The sequence below is a fragment of the Lissotriton vulgaris genome, chromosome 10, assembly GCF_964263255.1.
Source record: "Lissotriton vulgaris chromosome 10, aLisVul1.2, whole genome shotgun sequence".
NCBI lineage: Eukaryota > Metazoa > Chordata > Amphibia > Caudata > Salamandridae > Lissotriton > Lissotriton vulgaris.
In genome coordinates, this window is record NC_141698.1 from 185,847,250 (window position 1) to 185,865,658 (window position 18,409).

The 18,409-nt window shown below is 55.7% G+C and overlaps 1 protein-coding gene across 1 annotated transcript in view; it reads right to left on the reverse strand.

Annotated features, from left to right (window-relative positions):
• The window catches only part of LOC147684952 (uncharacterized), a 188,828-nt gene that overhangs the window by 97,432 nt on the left and 72,987 nt on the right, over positions 1–18,409 (reverse strand). The window contains exon 2 of the mRNA XM_086939742.1: positions 10,869–11,059. Within this exon, the coding sequence (XP_086795868.1) occupies positions 10,869–11,059 (191 nt within the window). The remainder of the gene's footprint in view (positions 1–10,868; positions 11,060–18,409) is intronic.

An 18,409-nucleotide genomic window follows, 5' to 3' on the forward strand; every position in this document is an offset into this window, starting at 1 on the left:
ACCACACACAATCCCACACAACCATACACACAACCCCCTACACAACCACACACACACAACCCCACATACACACACAACCCCACACACAACCCTACACACACACAACCCCCCACACACAACCCCCACACACAACCACCCCAAACACACAACCCCACACACACAACCCCACACACACAAACCCCAAACACAACCCCCCACACACACAACCACACACACACAACCCCACACACACACAACACTCCACACAACCTGACACACAACTACACAACCCCACACAAACAACACCATACAGCACAACCCCCCACACACTACCCCAACCACACATACACAACCCCCCACACACAACCACACCACAAAACACAACCCCACAAACACACAACCCCCACACAACCCCCACACACACAACCACACACATACCCACACACACACAACCACACAAACACACTCACAACCCCCCACACACAACTCCACCCCACCCCCACACACACAACCACCCCCACACAAACAACCACACACAACTATACACAACGACACACACACCCACATAGAACCCCATAAACACACACATCCCCACACACACAATCCCCACACACACATCTCCATTCACATAACCCCCACACACAAACCCCCACACACACAACCCCATTCACATAACCCCCACACACACATCCCAACACACACAATCCCCCCACACACACATCCCCATCTACACAACCCCACACACATACACAAACCCCCCACACACAAGCCCACACATACACAAGCCCACACACACACACCCCCATACAACCCCCACACACTCACAACCCCACACATACAACCCGCACACACAACCCCTCACACACACAACGCCCCACACAGAATCCCTCTGCACAACCACACACACAACCACACATATTCACACAACCACACACCCAACCACACAACCCCCCACACCCAACCACACAACCCCCCCCACACACACACACAGCCCCATACACACATAACCCCCCACACACAACCCCACACACAATCCCACACCCACACCTAAAACCCCACACACAACCCCACACACACAGCCCCTCACGCACACACAACCCCAAATACACACACAACCACACACACTACCACAAACACTACCACACACACATCCACACACACCACACACACAACCAAAAACACACACACAACCTCACACAAAACCCCACACACATAACCCACACATACAGACCCACAAACCCACACGACCCCACACACAGCCCCACACACAGCCCCACAAACACACAACCCCACATACAACCCCACACACACAACCCCCCCCACACACACACAACCCCACACACCACACAACCCCCACACACAACCCACCCCACACACACGCAACCCCACACACACAACTCCAAACACACACAACCCCACAACCACACAAACACACCCACAACCCCCCACATACAACCCCACCCCCCACACACACAACAACCCCATACACAACCCCCCGCACACAACACCCCCCCACACACACAACCCCCCACACACACACAACCCCACACTCACACAAACCCCACACACAACCCCAAACACACACACAACCCCACACACACAACCCCCCCACACAACCCTGCACACACAACCCCACTCACACACACAACCCCACTCACATAACCCCCACACACACAACCACACAACCCTCCACACACCCACTCCCACACACACCCACACAACCCCCCTACACACACAACCCCCCCACATAGTCACAACCCCATACACACAGAACCCCTCCACACATAACCCCCACACAACCACACACCCACACACACAACCATACAACCCCACACACCCACAACCACACACAACCACACAAGCACACACCCAACCACACAAACCCCCCTTCCACACACACATCTACACACACATCCACACACACACACACAACCCCATACACACATAACCCCCTACACACACATCCCCCCCCACACACCCATACACACACCCCCACACACACACCCCACACACAACCTCCCCACACACACAACCCCACACACCCACAGTCCCACACACCCAAAAAACCCCACACACATCACCCTCACACAACCCCCCACACACAACCCCCCAACACACAAACCCCCCACACACACAACACACACAAAACCACACAACCACACACAACCCCACACACACAACCCACATGCACACAACCCCCAACACACAACCCCACAAACACCACCCCACAAAAACACAACCCCACACACCCACACAACCCCACATACACCCACACACAACTCCTCACACACACAATCCCCCCACACACACAACCCCCCACACACACAACCATCCACACACAACCCCCTCACAGACAACCCCCCACACCCCACCCCACACACAACCACACACACAACCCCACACAACCATACAACCCCACACAACCACACTCAACCCCACACACACACAGAACCACACACACAACCTCACAACCTCACACAAACAACCCCACACCCAAAAAACACCCAACCAAACATACAACCACAAACAACCCCACACATACAACCACCCACAAAAACCCACCCACACAACCCCACACACAACCCCCCATACACACAACCCCCACACAACCCCACACACACAACCCCACACACACAACCCCACACACACACACAACCCCACACACAACCCCCAAACACACAACCCCACATGCACCCCGCCCCCCACACACACAGAACCCCCCCCACACACACAGCCCCACACACAAACACACAACCACACACACAAGACCCCCACACACAACCCCCCCACACACAACCACACATAACCCCACACAACCACACACAACCCCCCACACACACAGCAACACAAACACACAACCACACACAATCCCACACAACCATACACACAACCCCCTACACACAACCACACACACAACCCCACATACACACACAACCCCACATACACACACAACCCCACACACACAACCCCCCCACACAAAACCCCCCCACACACAACCCCCCAAACACAACCCCACACACACAACCCCACACACACAAACCCCAAACACAACCCCCCACACACACAACCACACACACACAACCCCACACACAACACTCCACACAACCTGACACACAACCACACAACACCACACATACACCATACAGCACAACCCCCCACACACAACCCCAACTGCACATGCATAACCCCCCATACACAACCACACCACAAAACACAACCCCACTAACACACAACCCCCCACACACCCCCCCACACACAACCACACACATACCCACACACACAACCACACAAAAACACTCACAACCCCCACACACACAACCACCCCAACCCCCACACACACAACCACCCCACACAAACAACCCCACACAACCATACACAATGACACACACACCCACACACAACCCCACACACACACACATCCCCACACACACACAATCCCCACACACACACATCCCCATCTACACAACCCCACACACACAACCCCACACACACACAACCCCATTCACATAACCCCCACACACAAACCCCCACACAACACATCCCCACACACACATCCCCACACACACACACACATCCCCATCTACACAACCCCACACACATACACAAAGTCCCACACACAAGCTCACACATACACAAGCCCACACACACACCCCCATACAACCCCCACACACTCACAACCCCACACATACAACCCCGCACACACAACCCCTCACACACACAATGCCCCACACAGAATCCCCCTGCACACACACACACACAACCACACATATTCACACAACCTCACACACAACCACACAACCCCCCACACACAACCACACACAGCCACACACCCAACCACACAAACCCCCCCACACACACACCCACAAACACAACCCCCCACACCCCACCCCACACACACAACCACACACACAACCCCACACAACCATACAACCCCACACAACCACACTCAACCCCACACACACACACAGAACCACACACACAACCACACAACCTCACACAAACAACCCCACACCCAAAAAACACCTGACCAAACACACAACCACAAACAACCCCACACATACAACCACCCACAAAAACCCACCCACACAACCCCACACACAACCCCCCATACACACAACCCCCACACAACCCCACACACACAACCTCACACACACAACCCCACACACACACACAACCCCACACACAACCCCCAAACACACAACCCCACATGCACCCCCCCACACACACAGAACCCCCCCACACACACACAGCCCCACACACAAACACACAACCACACACAACACCCCCACACACAACCCGCCCACACACAACCACACATAACCCCACACAACCACACACAACCCCCCCCACACACAGCAACACAAACACACAAACACACAACCACACACAATCCCACACAACCATACACACAACCCCCTACACACAACCACACACACAACCCCACATACACACACAACCCCACATACACACACAACCCCACACACACAACCCCCCCACACAAAACCCCCCCACACACAACCCCCCAAACACAACCCCACACACACAACCCCCCCAAACACACAACCCCACACACGCAAACCCCAAACACAACCCCCCACACACACAATCACACACACACAACCCCACACACACAACACTCCACACAACCTGACACACAACCACACAACACCACACATACAACACCATACAGCACAACCCCCCACACACAACCCCAACCGCACATGCACAAACCCCATACACAACCACACCACAAAACACAACCCCACTAATACACAACCCCCCACACAACCCCCCACACACAACCATACACATACCCACACAACCACACAAACACACTCACAACCCCCCACACACAACTCCACCCCTACCCCCACACACACAACCACCCCACACAAACAACCCCACACAACCATGCACAACGACACACACACCCACACACAACCCCACACACACACACATCCCCACACACACAATCCCCCCACACACACATCCCCATCTACACAACCCCACACACACACAACCCCATTCACATAACCCCCCACACACAAACCCCCACACAACACATCCCCACACACACATCCCCCCCCACACACACACATCCCCATCTACACAACCCCACACACATACACAAACCCCCACACGCAAGCTCACACATACACAAGCCCACACACACACCCCCATACAACCCCCACACACTCACAACCCCACACATACAACCCCGCACACACAACCCCTCACACACACAACGCCCCACACAGAATCCCCCTGCACAACCACACACACACAACCACACATATTCACACAACCTCACACACAACCACACAACCCCCCACACACAACCACACACAGCCACACACCCAACCACACAAACCCTTCTCACACACACCCACACACACAACCCCATACACACAAAACCCACACACACACTAACCCCCTCTCACACACAACCCCCCCACACACACAACCCCACACCCACACCTAAAACCCCACACACAACCCCACACACACAGCCCCTCACGCACACACAACCCCAAACACACACACAACCACACACACTACCACACACACATCCACACACACACACAACCACACCCACAACCAAACACACACACACAACCTCACACCAAACCCCACACAAATAACCCACACACACAAACCCTCAAACACACACAACCCCACACAGAACCCCACACACAGCCCCACAAACACACAACCCCACATACAACCCCACACACACAACCCCCCCCACACACACACAACCGCACACACAACACAACCCCCACACACAACTCACCCCACACACACACCCCACACACACAACCCCAAACACACACAACCCCACAACCACACAAACACACCCACAACCCCGAACACACAGCCCCACACCCCCCACACACACAACGCCCCCACACACAACCCCCCACACACCCCCACACACACAACACCCCCCACACACATAACCATACACACACACATAACCCCACACACACACAAACCCCACACACAACCTCAAACACACACACAACCCCACACACACACATAACCCCCCCCCACACAACCCTGCACACACAACCCCCCCACACACACAACCCCACTCACACACACAACTCCACTCACATAACCCACACACACACAACCCCACACACACATACAACCCTCCACACCCACACCCACACCCACACACACCCACACAATCCCCCCTACACACACAACCCCCCCACATAGTCACAACCCCACACATACAGAACCCCCCCACACACAACCCCCCAGATACAATCCCCCACACACCCACACACCCACACACACAACCATACAACCCCAAACAGCCACACACAACCACACAAGCACACACCCAACCACACAAACCCCCTCCACACACATATCTACACACACACATCCACACACACACAACCCCATACACACATAACCCCCCTCACACACATCCCCCCCCCACACACACCCATACAAACACCCACACACCCCACACACACACCCCCCACACACAACCCCCACACACAAACACCCCACACACACAACCCCACCCACACACACAACCCCCCCCACACACACAACCCCCCCCACACACAATCCCCCACATGCACAACCACACACACACAAAGAACCCCACACCCACACATACAACCCCACACACACAACCGCCCCGACACACACACAACCCCACACACACACACTCACACAATCACACACATAACCACACAGTCACAACCACACACACACATTACCACACAACCCCACATTCAACCCCACACACACACAACCCCAAACACAACCACACACACAAACCCCCCACACACAACCCCACACACAACTCCACACACCACACACAACCACACACCACCCCACACAACTCCCACACACACACTCAACCCCCCACACACACACAAACCCACACACACAACCTCCTAAACACACAACCCCACACATAATACCCCACACACCCACACACAACCCCCCACACACACAACCCCACACATGCAAACACAAACTCCACACACACAACCACACACACCCCCCACACACAAACACCCCCACACAAACCCCCACATAGAAACCCCCCACACACACAACCCCACCCCCACACACAACCCCCACACATACAACCCCCCACACTTACAACCCCACACACACAACCCCACACACAACCCCACACCCACACATACAACCCCACACACAACCCCACAGACACACAACCCCCCACTCACACACAAACACAACCCCCCTCACACACACAACCACACACACACACTACCACATACACATCCACACACACAACCACACACACACACAACTCCAACACAAAAGCCCACATACACCACCCCACACAAACACAGCCCACACAACCCCACACCCACCCACACACAACTCCTCACACACACAATCCCCCACACACACAACCCCCCACACACAACCATCCACACACAAGCCCCTCACAGACAACCCCCCACACCCAACCCCACACACACAACCCCACACAACCATACAACCCCACACAACCACACACAACCCCACAAACACACACAACCACACACACAACCCCACACAAACAATCCCACACCCAAAAAACACACAACCACACACACAACCACAAACAACCCCACACACACAACCACCCACACAACCCCACCCACACACACAACCCCCATACACACAACCCCACACAACCTCACACACACAACCCCACGCACACACACAACCCCACACACAACCCCACATGCACCCCCACACACACAACCCCCCACACACTCAACCCCACACACAAACACACAAAACCACACACACAACCACACAACCCCATACAAACAACCCCACACACACACAACCCCATTCACATAACCCCCACACACAACACACACACCCATACAACCCCCACACACTCACAACCCCACACATACAACCCCACACACACAACCCCCCCCCACACACACACAACCCCACACACCACACAACTCCCACACACAACCCACCCCACACACACGCAACCCCACACGCACAACCCCAAACACACACAACCCCACAACCACACAAACAACACCACACCCCCCACACTCAACACCCCCCCACACACAACCCCCCACACACCCCCACACACATAACACCCCCACACAACCCCACCCCCACACAACCCCACGCAAACAACCAGACACACACAAACCCCACACACAAACAACCCCAAACACACACAACCCCACACACACACACAACGCCCCCACACATCCCCGCACACAGAACCCCCCCACACACACAACCCCACAAACACATACAACCCCACTCACATAACCCCCACACACAACCAGACAACCCTTCACACACCACACACACACACACACACAACCCCCTACACACACAACCCCCCCACATAGTTACAACCCCACACAAACAGAACCCCCCACACACAACCCCCCACACACAATCCCCCCGCACAACCACACACCCACACACACAACCATACAACCCCACACACCCACAACCACACACAACCACACAAGCACACACCCAACCACACAAACCCCCCCTCCACACACACATCTACACAAACATCCAGACACACACAACCCCATACACACATAACCCCCCACACACACATCCCCCCACACACACACCCATACAAACACCCACACACCCGCACACACACACCCAACACACAACCTCCCCACACCCACACAACCCCACACACCCACAGTCCCACACACACACAACCCCCCCACACACAACCCCACACACATCACCCTCACACAACCCCCCACACACAACCCCCAACACACACAACCCCCCACACACACAACACACACAAACCCACAAAACCACACAAACCCACACAGCCACACACAACCACACAATCCCACACACACAGCCCACACACACACAACCCCCAACACACAACCCCACATTTACCACCCCACACAAACACAACCCCACACACCCACACACCCACCCACACACAACTCACACACACAATCCCCCACACACACAACCCCCCACACACACAACCATCCACACACAACCCTCTCACAGACAACCCCCCACAACCAACCCCACACACACAACCACACACACAACCCCACGCAACCATACAACCCCACACAACCACACCCAACCCCACAAACACACACAACCACACACACAACCACACAACCCCATACAAACAACCCCACACCCAAAAAACACACAACCACACACACAACCACAAACAACTCCACACACACAACCACCCACACAACCCCACACACACAACCCCCATATACACAACCCCCACACAACCCCACACACACAACCTCACACACACAACCCCACACACACACACAACCCCACACACAACCCCCACACACACAACCCCACATGCACCACCACACACACACACAACCCCCCCCACACACACAACCCCACACACAAACACACACAACCACACACACAACACCCCACACACAACCCCCCCCCCACACACACCTACACACACAACCACACACACAGCCCCACACAACCACACACAACCCCCCACACACAAACCCCCACACACAACCCCCCTACACACAGAGCAACACAAACACACAAACACACACACAACCACACACAATCCCACACAACCATACACACAACCCCCTACACAACCACACACACACAACCCCACATACACACACAACCCCACTGTTAGAACCGGGACCCTGGCCGGCCAAGACTCGCGTCGAGGTCAGTCAGGGATCGCCAGTTCTAAGTGTCAGGGCAAGGGAGTCACACACCAAGGCAACCCCTACTCGCCCTCTAGGTAACGTGGCGCGAGCAGTCAAGGCTAAACTTGGAGGCGATGTAAGTTAAGTATTTGCGCACGCACCCCAGCAACAACACCCAAGGCCCACCACAAAGAAACACTCCACACAAGGTTATGTAAAAATAGCCTTTGTATTATAAAAATATACATCAGATAAAACACACATCTTATTACCCGGTGCCAACAGACACGGGCGGAATTTACAAGGGATATTTGTACAGGACAGGGCCACTTGGACCACTGTCAAGGGTATCAGCACTTTTAGAAATAATTACTGTAGCACAAAAATATAACAGTAGAGCATACAACCAGTAATCACTGGTAACAGGACCTCTCTAGCACCACCTGTACTAGGGAGAAAACAACCACCTACATGTCACAATACCTATAGGGGTGCAAGGATAAAACACATGATGTATCAACATTCAGAGGTGTAAGCAAAATGAACAATTGCGCCAAACTCACGTAAGTCACCACCTGTGACGGTCCCTAGGCCCTCTGGCCTTGTTGGGGCTAGGACGCCCTGTGTCCAATGTCAGGGGGGGCCTAAACGTGGCAGTTGCCCACTAAGTGCTGGGCAACTGGGTAGCACAATGGTGGGGCCAACATGATGGGGGAGCCTCACAGGCTCTGCAAAACTGACTGTCTCTCAAGAGCCTCACTGGGCTCTGAATATCAATTATGCCCCTGAGCCTCTCAGGGCTCAAAACGAAGCAATGCAGCCCCTCTGGGCTCTGAATACAAATGGCACCCTCAGAGCCTCTCTGGGCTCGCAGAACGAAGGACGGTCGCCTCACTGGGCGGGGGAGCCTCTCTGGGCTCAAGAATAAGGATGCGCTCTCGAGCCTCCCGGGGCTCGTCACACGTGGGGCCGCGTGGGGGGGAAAGAAGACTGCTCTTGAGCCTCTCGGGGCTCTGCCACGCACGTTGCCCCCTGAACCCCACTGGGCTCTAAGTAAAGAAATGCCCCGTCCAGAGCCTCACTGGGCTCTACACAAGTGTGCCGCCTTGGTGGAGTCCCCCTCCTGGGGACTCAAAGCAGCTCTGGCCCCCAAGAGCCTCTGGGGCTCGAACAGCAGCAATGCCTCAGGACGTCCCCACTCACCGGGTCTCCTACGGCGGCCGGCTGCTTCACGAGAGCTCCCGCTCCTCGGGGCTCTCTGCAGACTTCTGCCCTCTCTCCGGGGCCCTCCCTCGCTCTGGGGGCCCGGGGGGGACAAGGGAAGACGCCGGCTCCTCTCTCCTTGCTCACCAGATCCCGGGGTCGGCTCCCGGCAGCTTCTGGCTTCCTCCTTCCTGTCCCGGGCCGGCAGCCAATCAGAGCGCGGCCCGGGGAAGGTCACGTGATGTCCCGCAGTCCCGCCCCCGGCCTGCCTGACTTCCTGGTCGCGGGCCGGGCGGCGATTTTGCAGCAATGTACGGGGCAAATGCCGGGTGGGCACCGGCTCTTTTTAAAATACAATAAATCGAGGTGGGCACTCGATCGGGCCCGCAAATCCACCACCAAAACGGGCCAGATGCCGGGTGGGCACCGGCGAAGCAAAATAAAGCGCTCTCAGGCGCCAGGGGCACGGAACAAGCGCTCTCAGCGCTGCAGGAGAAATCAAGCGCTTCCAGGCGCTTGGAAGCCCAGGAGTCCAGCAAAAGTCCTCCTAGGCAGGCAGGGGGGCAAGGCTGGGCCAGGGGCCAGCTCACTGGCCCTCCAGGCAGGGAGGCAGTCCAAGTGGCGGTTCCTCCTGGCCCCAGCAGCAGCAGCCCCTCGAGTAGGATCAGGGAAGAACAACTTCTGTGGGCACACAGCCCCATTTTTATACAGTACATTCCTTTGTCTGAAGGTGCAGGGTGGGGGCGGAACCAGTCGCAGCTGGTTCTTGAGTACCCTTGATGGCCCAACCACCCCTTTCTTTCACTGGCAGGTCTAGGGACATCAGTCACACCACAGGGGGGCGGAGCCAGCATTGTGTGGGGGAAAACCCAGCCCATCCAGGACACAGGTACACTCCTCCCACACATCACTCATGCTAATCTCCCACTCACCACCGGGCAGACCCATCCAGACTTCCTGGAGCCTGGCATGCCAGCCAGCTCCAGCCAATCACGCTCCAGCACCCTCACTGCACACATATCTCAATGTCCAGAAGTAGCACTTCCCAACTAGACACACACATGCCGCAGACACCATCTTGCAGCATTCACTCTCACGAGTTTAAGCATACCAAACTCGAGCCTGCACTCCCCACGCATCAGGAACTACCAGGGACACACACATTCCCCATGCATTCCTATGGGAGGGCAGGCCAGCCATGCTACACGCACGCACTTTCACTCTGGGACCCAGGGGAAAGTGCGCAGAGACCCAAAAATCACTAACACAGGGTCACAAATAAGGCAAAAAGTCTAGGGGTGAACCTGCCCTGCGGGCCAAGTCCAACACAACCCCCTTCCAGCCAAAACGCAGGGGAGAACAATCACCACCGTGATGGACTTCCCTGCTTGGGGCGATAGAACACGGACGCAGGCCCGCCACTGCCGGGACACCCTCCTGTTCTATGCCACATTGAACCCCTAGGGTTCCTTCTAAAGCTACTGTAAGGACCAACTGGGCTACCCCACTGGTACTCCTCAGCTGTCCGCGGCCAGGACCAGGCCCTGGGCCACCCAGGTGCCACCGGTCCTTGCCAATTCGCAGAGCGGGGGGTAGTAACCCCTGGCACATAGTACCCATTCTCCACTCTCCCTGTCTGCAAGACAGGACTAGACTGCCACTGGTTCACCAGCCTTTGGTCTACAACCTCAGGCGGACCAGGAGTCTCAGGGAAGGCTCTCCTCCCCTTACCTCTTCTTCCAGGGTTCCTCCTCCTCCTGCGAGGGGTACCCTTACAACGCCACTCCAACCCAGGGTTTAACCCCTCAGGTTGCACCGGGGTCAGAGGTGGGCTCTCCCACCCTCTGCACCCCCTTCCAGAGGTCTGCCCTCTCCCACCTGGAGAAGTTCCTCTGGAAGAAGAACCGGTCAGGACACTGGTTACAGTCGTCCTACTCTTCAGGTCAGGCTGATCCTGAACCTGGCCATCCAACCTCCGGTCTAAAACCTTTGGTGGAACAATTGCCTGGCACTCCAGGACTTCTGGGGACTCACACTCCATCCCCCTGAGGCTGACACGTGACCCATGTGTCGTGTAACTGTCTGTCTGGCGCAGATCTCCCGTCCCCTGTCCACCTGACAGTGCGTGAAGATCCCCCAGAACAGAAGTGGCGCCACCCGGGTCCCCCCAAGAAGATCTAGCCCAACTGGCTAGTCTCTGGTCCACTGGTGCATCCACTGGGAAACTCATCCCCCAATCACTCCTCACTTCGGACTTCCGTGCCCTCCCAACTGGAGCGACACTGCCGGACACTGGAACCCCTGGAGCTCTAGTTACAGACGCTCCAGGTTCCCTAGACACTAGGAGATCCTCCTCAAGTGTACTAACAGGACAGCCTAGGTCCATAACCTGGTGTTCCCTCAAGAAACCACCCAGGTTCTGAGACAGGGCTTCGGGCCTCTGGGGGCTCTCAGCCACCCACTGACTCCTGCTCCACTGAGCCAGGTAGTCAGCCCCTCCACCTCTCTCACTATACTGGGACCTAGCTGGGCTACACTGAGCCTCTTCCACCACGCTGGGCTGGAAGATACCTATACCACTACAGTTGGACTCACTCTCCAATGACTCTACAGAACCTCTGGCACTCTCCCAGCGCTCTGCTTCTTCTGCAAGGGTGTCCGGATCAGTCAACCCACATTCCAACAGGTGTAGGCGCAACTCTGGCAAACAACTACTAAGCACCTGCTCTCTTAGAACCAGATCAAATAGTTTGTCAAACTCAGATTCCATGTGAACCTCTAACCATTCAGCCAGTGCACCTTGACATTCATCCACAAACTCCCCCCAAGACTGGTGAGACAGTTTCCTACTGCCCCTGAATCTCAACCTATACTCCTCCTCTGGGGAAACAGGTACCAGACTCTGGGAACTGGGAGTGGGATTTCCTGCACTGAGATTCAAATAGCTGCCACCACTGGACTCAACCCTCCCTGGGGGATCCAGAAAATTATGACTGCAGTCAGGGGATAACCTACACTCTAGGGCTATCTTCTCCCTGGCCAAGGCCCTCTCAGCCTCTGCAATCCGCTCATTCACACCCAGCTGCGCCATCTTCCAGGCATGCTCTAACCTGAGCTTCTCTATGGCCAGCTGGTGCTCCCTCTCTTCTCTCCTATCCACCCACTCCTCTGGGGACAGGGAAAGGGATGGGGTGCTACATCTGACACTGGACCCAGCAAGGGACTCCCTATCTAGGGGGTACTCGCTCTCTGCTGGCGCCCATCCACTGTCAAACTCACTCTCCACATCAGACTCTTCAGGGCTCCCCTCAGACCCACCACCCTCATGGTGTGCGGTCCGGGCCCTCTCCCTCTCACTGTGCTCACGCTCCCAGTCACTCTTCTGCCACAGGATCATGTTATCCCTAAGCTTGGACTGGGTGTCTGACTCACTCACTGGGATGTCTCTCTCCTTACATAACCGTACCAACTCATGCACACTGTACTTAAACAGGCCACAAAGGTTAAAAGGAGATTCCATCTTGACAGGATGCTCACAAACACGTGCAACACAAGGGAACTAGCAATCTGAAGTAAAAGTACACAATTCCAAAACTTCCACACTCTCCTTAAAAAAAAAAGAACTCACTCATGCGTCCAGGGAAACACACCATTCATCCACACACACCCTCCCCTCGGATCGGTAAGGCAGTTTCTACCACCCCTGACTTCTCAACCTGACCACAAGTGACACAGGTACCAAACTCTGGAAGCAGGGCGGGGGACAAATGTACTGAACACAATTATCAAATTACACTCTTCAGGAGAAGCAATAATGGAACTTCACCAAAAACACAATAATCCCCAACAATGTGGTCATCTAAAAATGCAGAGCTTTGTAGTGGCCAGTTGCTACTGTGGTACAACGCAAACACAAATCCTTATCCTCACCGCTTGCCGCCAATGTTAGAACCGGGACCCTGGCCGGCCAAGACTCGCGTCGAGGTCAGTCAGGGATCGCCAGTTCTAAGTGTCAGGGCAAGGGAGTCACACACCAAGGCAACCCCTACTCGCCCTCTAGGTAACGTGGCGCGAGCAGTCAAGGCTAAACTTGGAGGCGATGTAAGTTAAGTATTTGCGCACGCACCCCAGCAACAACACCCAAGGCCCACCACAAAGAAACACTCCACACAAGGTTATGTAAAAATAGCCTTTGTATTATAAAAATATACATCAGATAAAACACACATCTTATTACCCGGTGCCAACAGACACGGGCGGAATTTACAAGGGATATTTGTACAGGACAGGGCCACTTGGACCACTGTCAAGGGTATCAGCACTTTTAGAAATAATTACTGTAGCACAAAAATATAACAGTAGAGCATACAACCAGTAATCACTGGTAACAGGACCTCTCTAGCACCACCTGTACTAGGGAGAAAACAACCACCTACATGTCACAATACCTATAGGGGTGCAAGGATAAAACACATGATGTATCAACATTCAGAGGTGTAAGCAAAATGAACAATTGCGCCAAACTCACGTAAGTCACCACCTGTGACGGTCCCTAGGCCCTCTGGCCTTGTTGGGGCTAGGACGCCCTGTGTCCAATGTCAGGGGGGGCCTAAACGTGGCAGTTGCCCACTAAGTGCTGGGCAACTGGGTAGCACAATGGTGGGGCCAACATGATGGGGGAGCCTCACAGGCTCTGCAAAACTGACTGTCTCTCAAGAGCCTCACTGGGCTCTGAATATCAATTATGCCCCTGAGCCTCTCAGGGCTCAAAACGAAGCAATGCAGCCCCTCTGGGCTCTGAATACAAATGGCACCCTCAGAGCCTCTCTGGGCTCGCAGAACGAAGGACGGTCGCCTCACTGGGCGGGGGAGCCTCTCTGGGCTCAAGAATAAGGATGCGCTCTCGAGCCTCCCGGGGCTCGTCACACGTGGGGCCGCGTGGGGGGGAAAGAAGACTGCTCTTGAGCCTCTCGGGGCTCTGCCACGCACGTTGCCCCCTGAACCCCACTGGGCTCTAAGTAAAGAAATGCCCCGTCCAGAGCCTCACTGGGCTCTACACAAGTGTGCCGCCTTGGTGGAGTCCCCCTCCTGGGGACTCAAAGCAGCTCTGGCCCCCAAGAGCCTCTGGGGCTCGAACAGCAGCAATGCCTCAGGACGTCCCCACTCACCGGGTCTCCTACGGCGGCCGGCTGCTTCACGAGAGCTCCCGCTCCTCGGGGCTCTCTGCAGACTTCTGCCCTCTCTCCGGGGCCCTCCCTCGCTCTGGGGGCCCGGGGGGGACAAGGGAAGACGCCGGCTCCTCTCTCCTTGCTCACCAGATCCCGGGGTCGGCTCCCGGCAGCTTCTGGCTTCCTCCTTCCTGTCCCGGGCCGGCAGCCAATCAGAGCGCGGCCCGGGGAAGGTCACGTGATGTCCCGCAGTCCCGCCCCCGGCCTGCCTGACTTCCTGGTCGCGGGCCGGGCGGCGATTTTGCAGCAATGTACGGGGCAAATGCCGGGTGGGCACCGGCTCTTTTTAAAATACAATAAATCGAGGTGGGCACTCGATCGGGCCCGCAAATCCACCACCAAAACGGGCCAGATGCCGGGTGGGCACCGGCGAAGCAAAATAAAGCGCTCTCAGGCGCCAGGGGCACGGAACAAGCGCTCTCAGCGCTGCAGGAGAAATCAAGCGCTTCCAGGCGCTTGGAAGCCCAGGAGTCCAGCAAAAGTCCTCCTAGGCAGGCAGGGGGGCAAGGCTGGGCCAGGGGCCAGCTCACTGGCCCTCCAGGCAGGGAGGCAGTCCAAGTGGCGGTTCCTCCTGGCCCCAGCAGCAGCAGCCCCTCGAGTAGGATCAGGGAAGAACAACTTCTGTGGGCACACAGCCCCATTTTTATACAGTACATTCCTTTGTCTGAAGGTGCAGGGTGGGGGCGGAACCAGTCGCAGCTGGTTCTTGAGTACCCTTGATGGCCCAACCACCCCTTTCTTTCACTGGCAGGTCTAGGGACATCAGTCACACCACAGGGGGGCGGAGCCAGCATTGTGTGGGGGAAAACCCAGCCCATCCAGGACACAGGTACACTCCTCCCACACATCACTCATGCTAATCTCCCACTCACCACCGGGCAGACCCATCCAGACTTCCTGGAGCCTGGCATGCCAGCCAGCTCCAGCCAATCACGCTCCAGCACCCTCACTGCACACATATCTCAATGTCCAGAAGTAGCACTTCCCAACTAGACACACACATGCCGCAGACACCATCTTGCAGCATTCACTCTCACGAGTTTAAGCATACCAAACTCGAGCCTGCACTCCCCACGCATCAGGAACTACCAGGGACACACACATTCCCCATGCATTCCTATGGGAGGGCAGGCCAGCCATGCTACACGCACGCACTTTCACTCTGGGACCCAGGGGAAAGTGCGCAGAGACCCAAAAATCACTAACACAGGGTCACAAATAAGGCAAAAAGTCTAGGGGTGAACCTGCCCTGCGGGCCAAGTCCAACACCCACACACAGCCCTACACACACACAACCCCCCACACACAACCCCCACACACAACCACCCCAAACACACAACCCCACACACACAACCCCACACACACAAACCCCAAACACAACCCCCCACACACACAACCACACACACACAACCCCACACACACACAACACTCCACACAACTACACAACCCCACACAAACAACACCATACAGCACAACCCCCCACACACTACCCCAACCACACATACACAACCCCCCACACACAACCACACCACAAAACACAACCCCACAAACACACAACCCCCACACAACCCCCACACACACAACCACACACATACCCACACACACACAACCACACAAACACACTCACAACCCCCCACACACAACTCCACCCCACCCCCACACACACAACCACCCCCACACAAACAACCACACACAACTATACACAACGACACACACACCCACATAGAACCCCATAAACACACACATCCCCACACACACAATCCCCACACACACATCTCCATTCACATAACCCCCACACACAAACCCCCACACACACAACCCCATTCACATAACCCCCACACACACATCCCCACACACACAATCCCCCCCACACACACATCCCCATCTACACAACCCCACACACATACACAAACCCCCCACACACAAGCCCACACATACACAAGCCCACACACACACACCCCCATACAACCCCCACACACTCACAACCCCACACATACAACCCGCACACACAACCCCTCACACACACAACGCCCCACACAGAATCCCTCTGCACAACCACACACACAACCACACATATTCACACAACCACACACCCAACCACACAACCCCCCACACCCAACCACACAACCCCCCCCCCCCCCCCACACACACACAGCCCCATACACACATAACCCCCCACACACAACCCCACACACAATCCCACACCCACACCTAAAACCCCACACACAACCCCACACAAACAGCCCCTCACGCACACACAACCCCAAATACACACACAACCACACACACAACCACACACACTACCACAAACAC